This window comes from Xenopus laevis, chromosome 7S (genome assembly GCF_017654675.1).
Source record: "Xenopus laevis strain J_2021 chromosome 7S, Xenopus_laevis_v10.1, whole genome shotgun sequence".
NCBI classification, from domain to species: domain Eukaryota; kingdom Metazoa; phylum Chordata; class Amphibia; order Anura; family Pipidae; genus Xenopus; species Xenopus laevis.
The window spans coordinates 50,635,860-50,646,751 of NC_054384.1; the positions used below are offsets into that span (position 1 = coordinate 50,635,860).

General features: G+C 42.5%; 1 protein-coding gene across 1 annotated transcript; it reads left to right on the top strand.

Annotated features, from left to right (window-relative positions):
* Positions 1-8,147: 8,147 nt before the first annotated feature.
* Positions 8,148-10,381, top strand: LOC121396371. Its single transcript, XM_041571235.1, has 3 exons — positions 8,148-8,362; positions 8,689-8,859; positions 9,570-10,381. Exons 1-3 carry the CDS (start codon positions 8,148-8,150, stop codon positions 10,213-10,215), a joined length of 1,032 nt encoding a protein of 343 aa, XP_041427169.1. The 3' UTR covers positions 10,216-10,381.
* The last annotated feature ends 511 nt before the right edge of the window (positions 10,382-10,892 follow it).

Consider the following 10,892-nt stretch of genomic DNA (forward strand, 5'->3'; position numbering starts at 1 on the left):
CTGTGAGTGCGCAATCCTTTTTCACTATATATATATATATATATATATATATATATATATCTATATATATATATATATATATATATATATATATATATCTATATATATATATATATATATATATATATATATATATATATATATATATATATATTGTGGTATGGTGACAAAAAGGTCCCCAGTTTCCTGGGAAAAAGTGATTGATGGTATGTATGTTGGGCCACGGATTCTCAGATATTGTTACTGAGGTGAGACCAGTAGTGCTCTTAGCAGAGAAACACTATGTCTCTCTGCAAGGTTTTTGTAATTGTTGATCCGGGACTGGTCTTACTGGGAACCCGCAAGAGTAGGGTGGGGCGGATTCCCAAATCCGTAGGCCAGGTTTTCAAGAGGCCCTAGGCCTATTTAGTACACTTGATGCTGAGCAGCAGTGCTGAATGTGTGTGAGACAAACTGCTGGTGTTCTCAGCTTCACAAGAGAAAGAAAAGCATTTGTTTTGTGTTAACCAGAATGTTGGATTTTCTGTTGAACTGCTGTGTTTCGGTTACCTTCCCCCTGCGAGGGGAAATTTCTGCAGCCGCTGGAAAATAAACGCTGGCAGGAAGCCCTTAAACCGATCCTGGTGTGTGAAGTCGCCTCTTTTGCAGCCTACCAGCGAGTGAACCCCCACAATATATATATTATCCATGCCATTAGATAAGGATAAATTAGTTGGTTTGGTAATGTATACTTTAGAATGCAACATACCATAGACCATTCATACAGATGGAGTCACTCTGTTTTGTACATTTATCGCGCTATAACGCTAGATAAGCTGCAGCAAGCGCGATGTGTCACGAAGCCTAGTCGCGTTTAGTGCATTTACAGGCATGTATTACCAGTTTCTGCCACTAGAGGCCGCCAAACACAAGGCAATGTAGAAACGATGTTTAAGCTTTTCAAGTGGTGGCCTAACGGATTAAGTGCTTCATTTTGGACCAAGGAGTTTAGTGTTCAATCCCCATTATATGTAACTTACTCCCCCTCTAATTTATACTAAGAACTGAAACGATTTATATGTCATACTCACTGACTTTTTTCTTTTTCTCTCAGCCACCTTCATGTCTTTCTTCCTCTCCCTGAATTTTCTTTGCCCAGTGTCTCACATAATTCCATGTGTCCATCTCTCAGCTTGTTTTTTCATCTGCCCTTTAGCTCTGCCCCTTTGTTTCCCCTATTTTTACTTCATTCCATGTGTCCCTGTCAGTCCGATTTTACATCTCTCACCTGGTTTCTATTTCTTCATCGTCCTCCGTGTATCTTCCAGTTTACAGATTGAGCTGTATCCCTATTGTAGTATAGTGGTTAGGGAAACGGATTAGATAATGGAAGGTTATAGGTTCAAATCCCCTCTCAGACCTTTTTTTACTTTCACCCTCTGTCTCCCTGATTTTTACTTTATCCCCTCTGTCACTGTCAGTCCATTATCTGCTCTGTCTCCCCGATATTTACTTCATCTCTTGTGTCCCTATCAGCCCATTACATCTGTCCCATGTCTCTCTATTTTTTCATATTACTCCATGTATCTTCCAGCATACACACAGAGCTGTAGTCCTATTGTAGTGTAGTGGTTAGGGAATTGGTTTTGATAATGGAAGGTCATAGGTTTGAATCCCCTTTCATCCTAATTTTTACTTTAGCCCTGTGTTCCTCTCTCAGACCAATTTTTATATTACCCTGTGTCCCTCTCGCGATTTTTACTTTTCTGCCCTGTCCCTCTGCCTCCCCAATATTTACTTCATCCCATGTGTCCCAATAAGCTAGATATTACATCTGTCCCCTGGTCTCTCTATGTTTCCCATCTGCCTCCATGTAGCTGTTGCATAGCAGTTAGACATCTAGTTTTACAAACGTAACATCATACTGTAGGTTTGAGACCTGATAGTGCATTTTTTGTTTAAACTCTTTTTTTTTTTAATTTACAGCACTGAGCTAAACCATTGTGCCTTACACATTGCCAGTGTCTGCTGACACTCGAGGGGGAAGGGGAAAGACATGGACCTGCACAATGTTTGTCTCTATCCACTCAATAGACACTGGCAATGTGTAAAGCACAATGTTTCACTATTCATAAAAGATAATAGTATGTTACAGTTATACTGTTAATCCACTCAATAGATGCTGGCATTACAGGGGCGGGTTAATGAATAGGCTAACATAGGCTACAGCCTATCTGATCTGATCCTATCTGATCCCCATTGTAAGCAACAGTCCTGTCCTGCTTTATGGCAGCTGAGTTTCTAGCTATCTGTATAACACAGCATTCAGTCCCAGTGGCTGCACAGATCCTGTCTGATCCCCATTGTAAGCAGCAGTCATGTCCTGCTTTATGGCAGCTGAGTTTCTAGCTATCTGTATAACACAGCATTCAGTCCCAGTGGCTGCACAGATCCTATCTGATCCCATTGTAAGCAGCAGTCCTGTCCTGCTTTATGGCACATTTTAGTGGTGCCAATGATGTGTGAATGCTCGACTTATCCTTGTATTTTCAAATGCTAATTAGCTTTGGTTCTATTCCATTGTGAAACCATTGTGCCTTACACATTGCCAGTGTCTGCTGACACTCGAGGGGGAAGGGGAAAGACATGGACCTGCACAATGTTTGTCTCTATCCACTCAATAGACACTGGCAATGTGTAAAGCACAATGTTTCACTATTCATAAAAGATCATAGTATGTTACAGTTATACTGTTAATCCACTCAATAGATGCTGGCATTACAGGGGCGGGTTAATGAATAGGCTAACATAGGCTATAGCCTATCTGATCTGATCCTATCTGATCCCCATTGTAAGCAGCAGTTCTGTCCTGCTTTATGGCAGCTGAGTTTCTAGCTATCTGTATAACACAGCATTCAGTCCCAGTGGCTGCACAGATCCTGTCTGATCCCCATTGTAAGCAACAGTCCTGTCCTGCTTTATGGCAGCTGAGTTTCTAGCTATCTGTATAACACAGCATTCAGTCCCAGTGGCTGCACAGATCCTGTCTGATCCCCATTGTAAGCAGCAGTCCTGTCCTGTTTTATGGCAGCTGAGTTTCTAGCTATCTGTATGACAGAGCATTCAGGCCCAGTGGCTGCACAGATCATATCTGATCCCCATTGTAAGCAGCAGTCCTGTCCTGCTTTATGGCAGCTGAGTTTCTAGCTATCTGTATAACAGAGCATTCAGTCCCAGTGGCTGCACAGATCCTGTCTGATCCCCATTGTATGCAACAGTCCTGTCCTGCTTTATGGCAGCTGAGTTTCTAGCTATCTGTATAACACAGCATTCAGTCCCAGTGGCTGCACAGATCCTGTCTGATCCCCATTGTAAGCAGCAGTCCTGTCCTGCTTTATGGCACATTTTAGTGGTGCCAATGATGTGTGAATGCTCGACTTATCCTTGTATTTTCAAATGCTAATTAGCTTTGGTTCTATTCCATTGTGAAACCATTGTGCCTTACACATTGCCAGTGTCTGCTGACACTCGAGGGGGAAGGGGAAAGACATGGACCTGCACAATGTTTGTCTCTATCCACTCAATAGACACTGGCAATGTGTAAAGCACAATGTTTCACTATTCATAAAAGATAATAGTATGTTACAGTTATACTGTTAATCCACTCAATAGATGCTGGCATTACAGGGGCGGGTTAATGAATAGGCTAACATAGGCTATAGCCTATCTGATCTGATCCTATCTGATCCCCATTGTAAGCAGCAGTTCTGTCCTGCTTTATGGCAGCTGAGTTTCTAGCTATCTGTATGACAGAGCATTCAGGCCCAGTGGCTGCACAGATCCTATCTGATCCCATTGTAAGCAGCAGTCCTGTCCTGCTTTATGGCAGCTGAGTTTCTAGCTATCTGTATAACACAGCATTCAGTCCCAGTGGCTGCACAGATCCTGTCTGATCCCCATTGTAAGCAACAGTCCTGTCCTGCTTTATGGCAGCTGAGTTTCTAGCTATCTGTATAACACAGCATTCAGTCCCAGTGGCTGCACAGATCATATCTGATCCCCATTGTAAGCAGCAGTCCTGTCCTGCTTTATGGCAGCTGAGTTTCTAGCTATCTGTATAACAGAGCATTCAGTCCCAGTGGCTGCACAGATCCTGTCTGATCCCCATTGTATGCAACAGTCCTGTCCTGCTTTATGGCAGCTGAGTTTCTAGCTATCTGTATAACACAGCATTCAGTCCCAGTGGCTGCACAGATCCTGTCTGATCCCCATTGTAAGCAGCAGTCCTGTCCTGCTTTATGGCACATTTTAGTGGTGCCAATGATGTGTGAATGCTCGACTTATCCTTGTATTTTCAAATGCTAATTAGCTTTGGTTCTATTCCATTGTGAAACCATTGTGCCTTACACATTGCCAGTGTCTGCTGACACTCGAGGGGGAAGGGGAAAGACATGGACCTGCACAATGTTTGTCTCTATCCACTCAATAGACACTGGCAATGTGTAAAGCACAATGTTTCACTATTCATAAAAGATCATAGTATGTTACAGTTATACTGTTAATCCACTCAATAGATGCTGGCATTACAGGGGCGGGTTAATGAATAGGCTAACATAGGCTATAGCCTATCTGATCTGATCCTATCTGATCCCCATTGTAAGCAGCAGTTCTGTCCTGCTTTATGGCAGCTGAGTTTCTAGCTATCTGTATGACAGAGCATTCAGGCCCAGTGGCTGCACAGATCCTATCTGATCCCATTGTAAGCAGCAGTCCTGTCCTGCTTTATGGCAGCTGAGTTTCTAGCTATCTGTATAACACAGCATTCAGTCCCAGTGGCTGCACAGATCCTGTCTGATCCCCATTGTAAGCAACAGTCCTGTCCTGCTTTATGGCAGCTGAGTTTCTAGCTATCTGTATAACACAGCATTCAGTCCCAGTGGCTGCACAGATCCTGTCTGATCCCCATTGTAAGCAGCAGTCCTGTCCTGCTTTATGGCACATTTTAGTGGTGCCGATGATGTGTGAATGCTCGACTTATCCTTGTATTTTCAAATGCTAATTAGCTTTGGTTCTATTCCATTGTGAAACCATTGTGCCTTACACATTGCCAGTGTCTGCTGACACTCGAGGGGGAAGGGGAAAGACATGGACCTGCACAATGTTTGTCTCTATCCACTCAATAGACACTGGCAATGTGTAAAGCACAATGTTTCACTATTCATAAAAGATCATAGTATGTTACAGTTATACTGTTAATCCACTCAATAGATGCTGGCATTACAGGGGCGGGTTAATGAATAGGCTAACATAGGCTATAGCCTATCTGATCTGATCCTATCTGATCCCCATTGTAAGCAGCAGTTCTGTCCTGCTTTATGGCAGCTGAGTTTCTAGCTATCTGTATAACACAGCATTCAGTCCCAGTGGCTGCACAGATCCTGTCTGATCCCCATTGTATGCAACAGTCCTGTCCTGCTTTATGGCAGCTGAGTTTCTAGCTATCTGTATAACACAGCATTCAGTCCCAGTGGCTGCACAGATCCTGTCTGATCCCCATTGTAAGCAGCAGTCCTGTCCTGCTTTATGGCACATTTTAGTGGTGCCGATGATGTGTGAATGCTCGACTTATCCTTGTATTTTCAAATGCTAATTAGCTTTGGTTCTATTCCATTGTGAAACCATTGTGCCTTACACATTGCCAGTGTCTGCTGACACTCGAGGGGGAAGGGGAAAGACATGGACCTGCACAATGTTTGTCTCTATCCACTCAATAGACACTGGCAATGTGTAAAGCACAATGTTTCACTATTCATAAAAGATCATAGTATGTTACAGTTATACTGTTAATCCACTCAATAGATGCTGGCATTACAGGGGCGGGTTAATGAATAGGCTAACATAGGCTATAGCCTATCTGATCTGATCCTATCTGATCCCCATTGTAAGCAGCAGTCATGTCCTGCTTTATGGCAGCTGAGTTTCTAGCTATCTATGCTCTGTTATATATGCGGGGCATGGCAGGCTTTGCACATCTGTTCACAAATGTTTATCTAATATTCCTCTGTATAATTATGTCCAAGGAACTGATTAAAAAACTAACTAGGGGTCGGGGGGACCCTGCCGAAAATGTAGCCAAGGGGCCTCATGTAGTGTTAATCCGCCACTGGCTGGCAATGTGCAAGAACTATGGAATCCCTAGTCGTGTGAATAAACTGGAAACAAAATATATTCCCAAAATGAAAATTGTTTATTTTTTGCACACTAGTACAGAGTGATATTCACCAAAACACTATAAAAGAAGATTTTTTAAAAATGACACTGTTAAATAATTAGCCTACAGTATGAGTGTTTGTAACAAAAAACAAAAAACGCATCAGGCTGTGGACACAATAAAACTTTTACTCTGAACCAGTGCCTGTTGGAAGTCTGCCTTCACTTAGTGCCTGCTCTATCTTTGTTTGTCACCCCCACATGCTGAGGGCTCAGGGCAGTGCATCTGGGCAATTTCCTTTGTGTGCTGAGTAAACGCTTCACTACTGAAAGACCCCAAATCACAGAAATGTTTTCACTGTTAAATAAAATAACAAAGTAAGCAAAACACATTATTGCCTGTCTACTGCATATTTAGATAGCCTATACATATGTTGTCCATGCAACTGTTCTTTTTATCCTGAGCAGTGAGTTAACGGAGTCTTTAATTTTTTTTATTTCCTCTGGACCAACTAGAAAACGAATCTTTGTCTGGTACAGTATTTCATTTACAAGATTCCGTGGCAGTGCTTGTTTTCCACGGGCCCCATCCCAGTTCACTTTTTTTGACCACTCACTATAAAGTGGAAAAGGCACGTGGTGCTGAAAAATCAGCTGGGCAAAACGCTGAGGCCTATGACAACCTTGTACTTTTAAAAAATCCATTCTCTCAACAGTAATAGGTGCCAAGGGGATATTAGGCAGTGCCTCTCCAAAACCAGATGTACACTCCTGGTCATTCCTTTCACTGGAACTGTTCCTGGGGATTGCTGGTTCTATGGACCCTGATGCATTCTCAACAACACTTGTCATAGACAATGAGGGTTGCCCCACTCTAAAATCCACAGAGCATAGTTGCTGACATGTTTCATTGAAACTTAATGATCTGCGGATTGAAGAGTCAGTGTCTGTTAAACCAGAAGGGTTCTCCTGTTGGAGCCTGGAGGTGCTGCAGTTGGGTGTGCTTGATTGTTGGAAATCTACAGAGCTCCAAACAAGAGGTTGCTGTGAATGGAATTGATCTGCAGATAAATTCACTGGTGGCTGTGGAGATTGAACCAACTGCTGCTGCTGAAGTGTTTCAGAAGGGATGTCCTCAATATCACATTGATCAATGATAACACAAGGGGACCTTGGTGATCTTGGAGGGGGCCTCGTCCTAAACATGGCAACATATTGCTCCATTGTGTCCTTGAAGAATGTGGCAAAATCAGAATGCATTTGCTTGAGAGCCAGCACTTCATTTTTTAAATCGTCAATTTTTGATTCGCATTTGCAGCAACTCCCTGCGTCTGGTATGTCCACATGACTTGTCTGGGATTCCTGCTCTTTCGTGCAGTTTTGTATAAGTGGAACAGTTTCATTTGGAGGAGTTTTATCATTTTTATCCAGTGATGGTGCAATAGATGGGAAATTAGTACTCCATGTATACAGGACCTTATTTTTTGCCACTGGCCTCTTTGTAGTCTTTTGATGTGACCTCTTTTTGCATAGTGGTGAAACATTTTCCGTGTTTTCTCTCAGGGGACGTTTCAGACCCTGCATAGGCAAATTATTAGCAGGTGTAGCAGGGACTTGTGAGGTCAGCTTTGCTTCAATTGCAGATCTTTTCTTTTGTGCTCCATAAAACTTCATTCTGATTGCAGAAGGACACAAACGGTATAATACAAACTCTTCTGTACTGTGCAGCACACTGAATGTTTGTTTAGCTATGCAGTGGCTACCTGCCATTTATTGTACGTAGGTGTTAGTAATTGTATTCATTCTAGCATTACTTGATTGGCTTAATGATTGTGTCAGATAATGTGGTTGGTTGAAACAAAGGTTCCACCTTTTATTAGCACTTGTCAAGTTAAGTGGTCAGTTTGTACAGCAGTAAAGCTACAGTACCAAGCTTCTGTATCAAGCAACAGTACTAAATGATGAGCAGCGCCAATATGCACAAATCCAAGCCTAGGCGGATAAGCAAAGAGGTGCACAAAATGATAGAAGACATGGCAAATACTGGAATGACTGTTCCTGCTATTCACCAAAAATTACAGACTTTAGGGATCACTGCATCAAGACAAACTGTGCGTTATCATGCCAGTGGCAAGGCAAAAACAGGCTGCAACAGGCCAACTACGACAAATAAGTAAGTTCACTATTGGTATCCTTTAAACTGTATTTGCAAGTCTATGATCAGCTTAAGATCTTCACACACAGATAAATAAGCAGTCCATGTGACTTCTGGGAACCCATGGCACATAGGGGATGGAATTGACAAACTGACATATAAGCAGTGTTAATATGGCCTTAAGTAAAATGTCTTATTTTCAAAATTTGGCAGGGGCTAGAAATATTTTACAGTTGGGCCCAGTAACATGATGTGCCACTGTTCCACCATCCTGCCTACTGCTGTATTGATATTTTATGTAGCACAGTGTTTCATTATTTCACGTATTCTACTCCACTGTACAGTACAGTATACAGACAAACGATGTCTCTTGTGGAGGAAATAACAAAGGAAAATGATGAAACCACTGCCAGACAAATCAAAGTTTTCCTTGCTACAAAATATCAACAACACCTTTCACTTTCTACAATTCGGCGGATGCGTCGCAAGCTTGGTTGGAGATATGGAAAAGTCAGGTATGTACAATACTGGAATCATTTTCAGTGGGTGTGAAGAAATTCCCATGTGTAATTACCCTTAAAGGAGAACTCAAGTCATTTGGCGCAAAACTCCCCCCCATCCCACCCATAGGCCCCCCTCCCTCCTCCCCCCTGGCCTACCTCTCCCCTTGGGCAGATGCCCCTAAGTTGCTACTTACCCCTCTGCGCAGGTCCTGTCCATGGAGTTCCCAGGCACCATCTTGTCGCGAGCGCTCTCCTTACTGCTTTGTCCAGCGTTTTTCGCGCATGCGCAGTAGAAGGCATTTGCCGGTTCAGCACTACTACGCATGCGCCGAAAGTCACGAAGATTACCGATTTTTTTTTCCGGAAACTTGCGCATGCGCAGTAGTGCTGAACCGGCAAATGCCATCTACTGCGCATGCGCAGACAAAGCAGGAAGAAGAGCGCTCGCGACAAGATGGTGCCTGTGAACTCCGTGGACAGGACCTGCGCAGAGAGGTAAGTAGCAACTTAGGGGCATTTGCCCAAGGGGGGAGGTAGGCCAGGGGGAGGAGGGAGGGGGCCTAAGGGGGGATGGGGGGGAGTTTTGCGCCAAATTACTTGAGTTCTCCTTTAAGTAGAAAGATTCCAGTGAAGAGACCATATCTGGCATTAGCCTAATGTAAGTGTCTCTCAGAAATCCAAATATTGGCAAATCATTTTAATTCTTATTTCTTTTTCTGCAGATACTCTCCAATGATACGCGATGTAAACAAAGAGAAGAGGGTGATTCAGGCTCAGCAGTGGCTCAATTCTGGTGAAACATTTAATGATGTCATTTTTACAGATGAAACTTCTGTAGCTTTGGAGCGATTTGCCAGATTTGCCTTCAATAGAAAAGACCATCTGTCCATTAAGCCACGACCAAAGCATCCAGTAAAAGTTCATGTCTGGGGGGGCATTTCTCGGAAAGGTGCAGGACCACTTGTTATATTTGAAGGTATAATGGATAAAGCATTCTTTATTGAAAATATTGTGGACAGTTCATTAGTCCCATACATCCAGCAACATTGGCCTTCCGGCCACAGACTGTTCCAGGACAATGACCCCAAGCACTCTGCTGCTGCCTCCCACTTGGAGCTGCGGGGCATAAGATGGGAGAGAACACCCCCAGAGTCTCCTGATTTTAATGCTATAGAAATGATATGGGCAAACTTAAAGTATCATATAAGGACAGTGTATAAGCCTAAAACAAAAGAGGAACTAATAAATGGAATACGGGATTACTGGCTAAATGTTTTAAGTGTGGACTTATGCAATAAATGCATCGATCATTTAGCAAACGTCCTGCCTGTTGCTATAGAGAGAGGAGGACAGGCTACAGGGATGTAAAAATGATTCACATCGTGTGTGTAGCTTAATAAAAATATGGCTAATTTAGAGTATATTCATTTACTGCATTGGTGCGTTTGTTTTGTTTGGCTTCACATACACTGTTTAGCAATAAATAGATCTGCCTTGGGCTTGTACTGTCTGTGTAGTTTGAATAAACATTTAACTAAAGAACCTCCATTTTGGCTCATCTATTTAGTCTTAGAGGCCCAAAGGGCTTGTACAGCAGTATTACTTTCATGTACTGGAACTACTGTATATACATCCATTTTGCAAACCATTTGCCTTGTTTTAAATAGCTTTTGTTTAGCAGAGATCAAGCTCCGTCTGCCCTTGTTCAGATGATCTTGGTAGCCGAATAGAACCACAGCTAATTAGCATTTTAAAGCACAAGGATTAGTTGAGCATTCACACATCATTGGCACCACTTAAATGTAACAAAGGGTTTGGACTGACACACTTATTTGTGGATTCTGCAAAGAAAACAGTGAAGGGTGAAGAGAATTACTACTACCAACGACTTCTCACAACTATAAAAAAGACAATAGTGATCATTAAGTAAGACACTTTTACCAGCTATCACTATTGTGTATTTTGTATCCATGGCAAGTAATTGCTGCTAGTAGCTTTTTATCTGGGTAGCTAAGCCAAGTTTGAAATGTACATCCATTTACTTT

Bases quoted from the DNA above. Each gene is read 5' to 3' on its own strand.
- LOC121396371 (XM_041571235.1), top strand. From the start codon at position 8,148: ATGATGAGCAGCGCCAATATGCACAAATCCAAGCCTAGGCGGATAAGC. The intron at 8,363-8,688 runs GTAAGTTCACTA...TCCACTGTACAG, and splicing joins AGGCCAACTACGACAAATAA to TACAGTATACAGACAAACGA. The intron at 8,860-9,569 runs GTATGTACAATA...CTTTTTCTGCAG, and splicing joins TGGAGATATGGAAAAGTCAG to ATACTCTCCAATGATACGCG.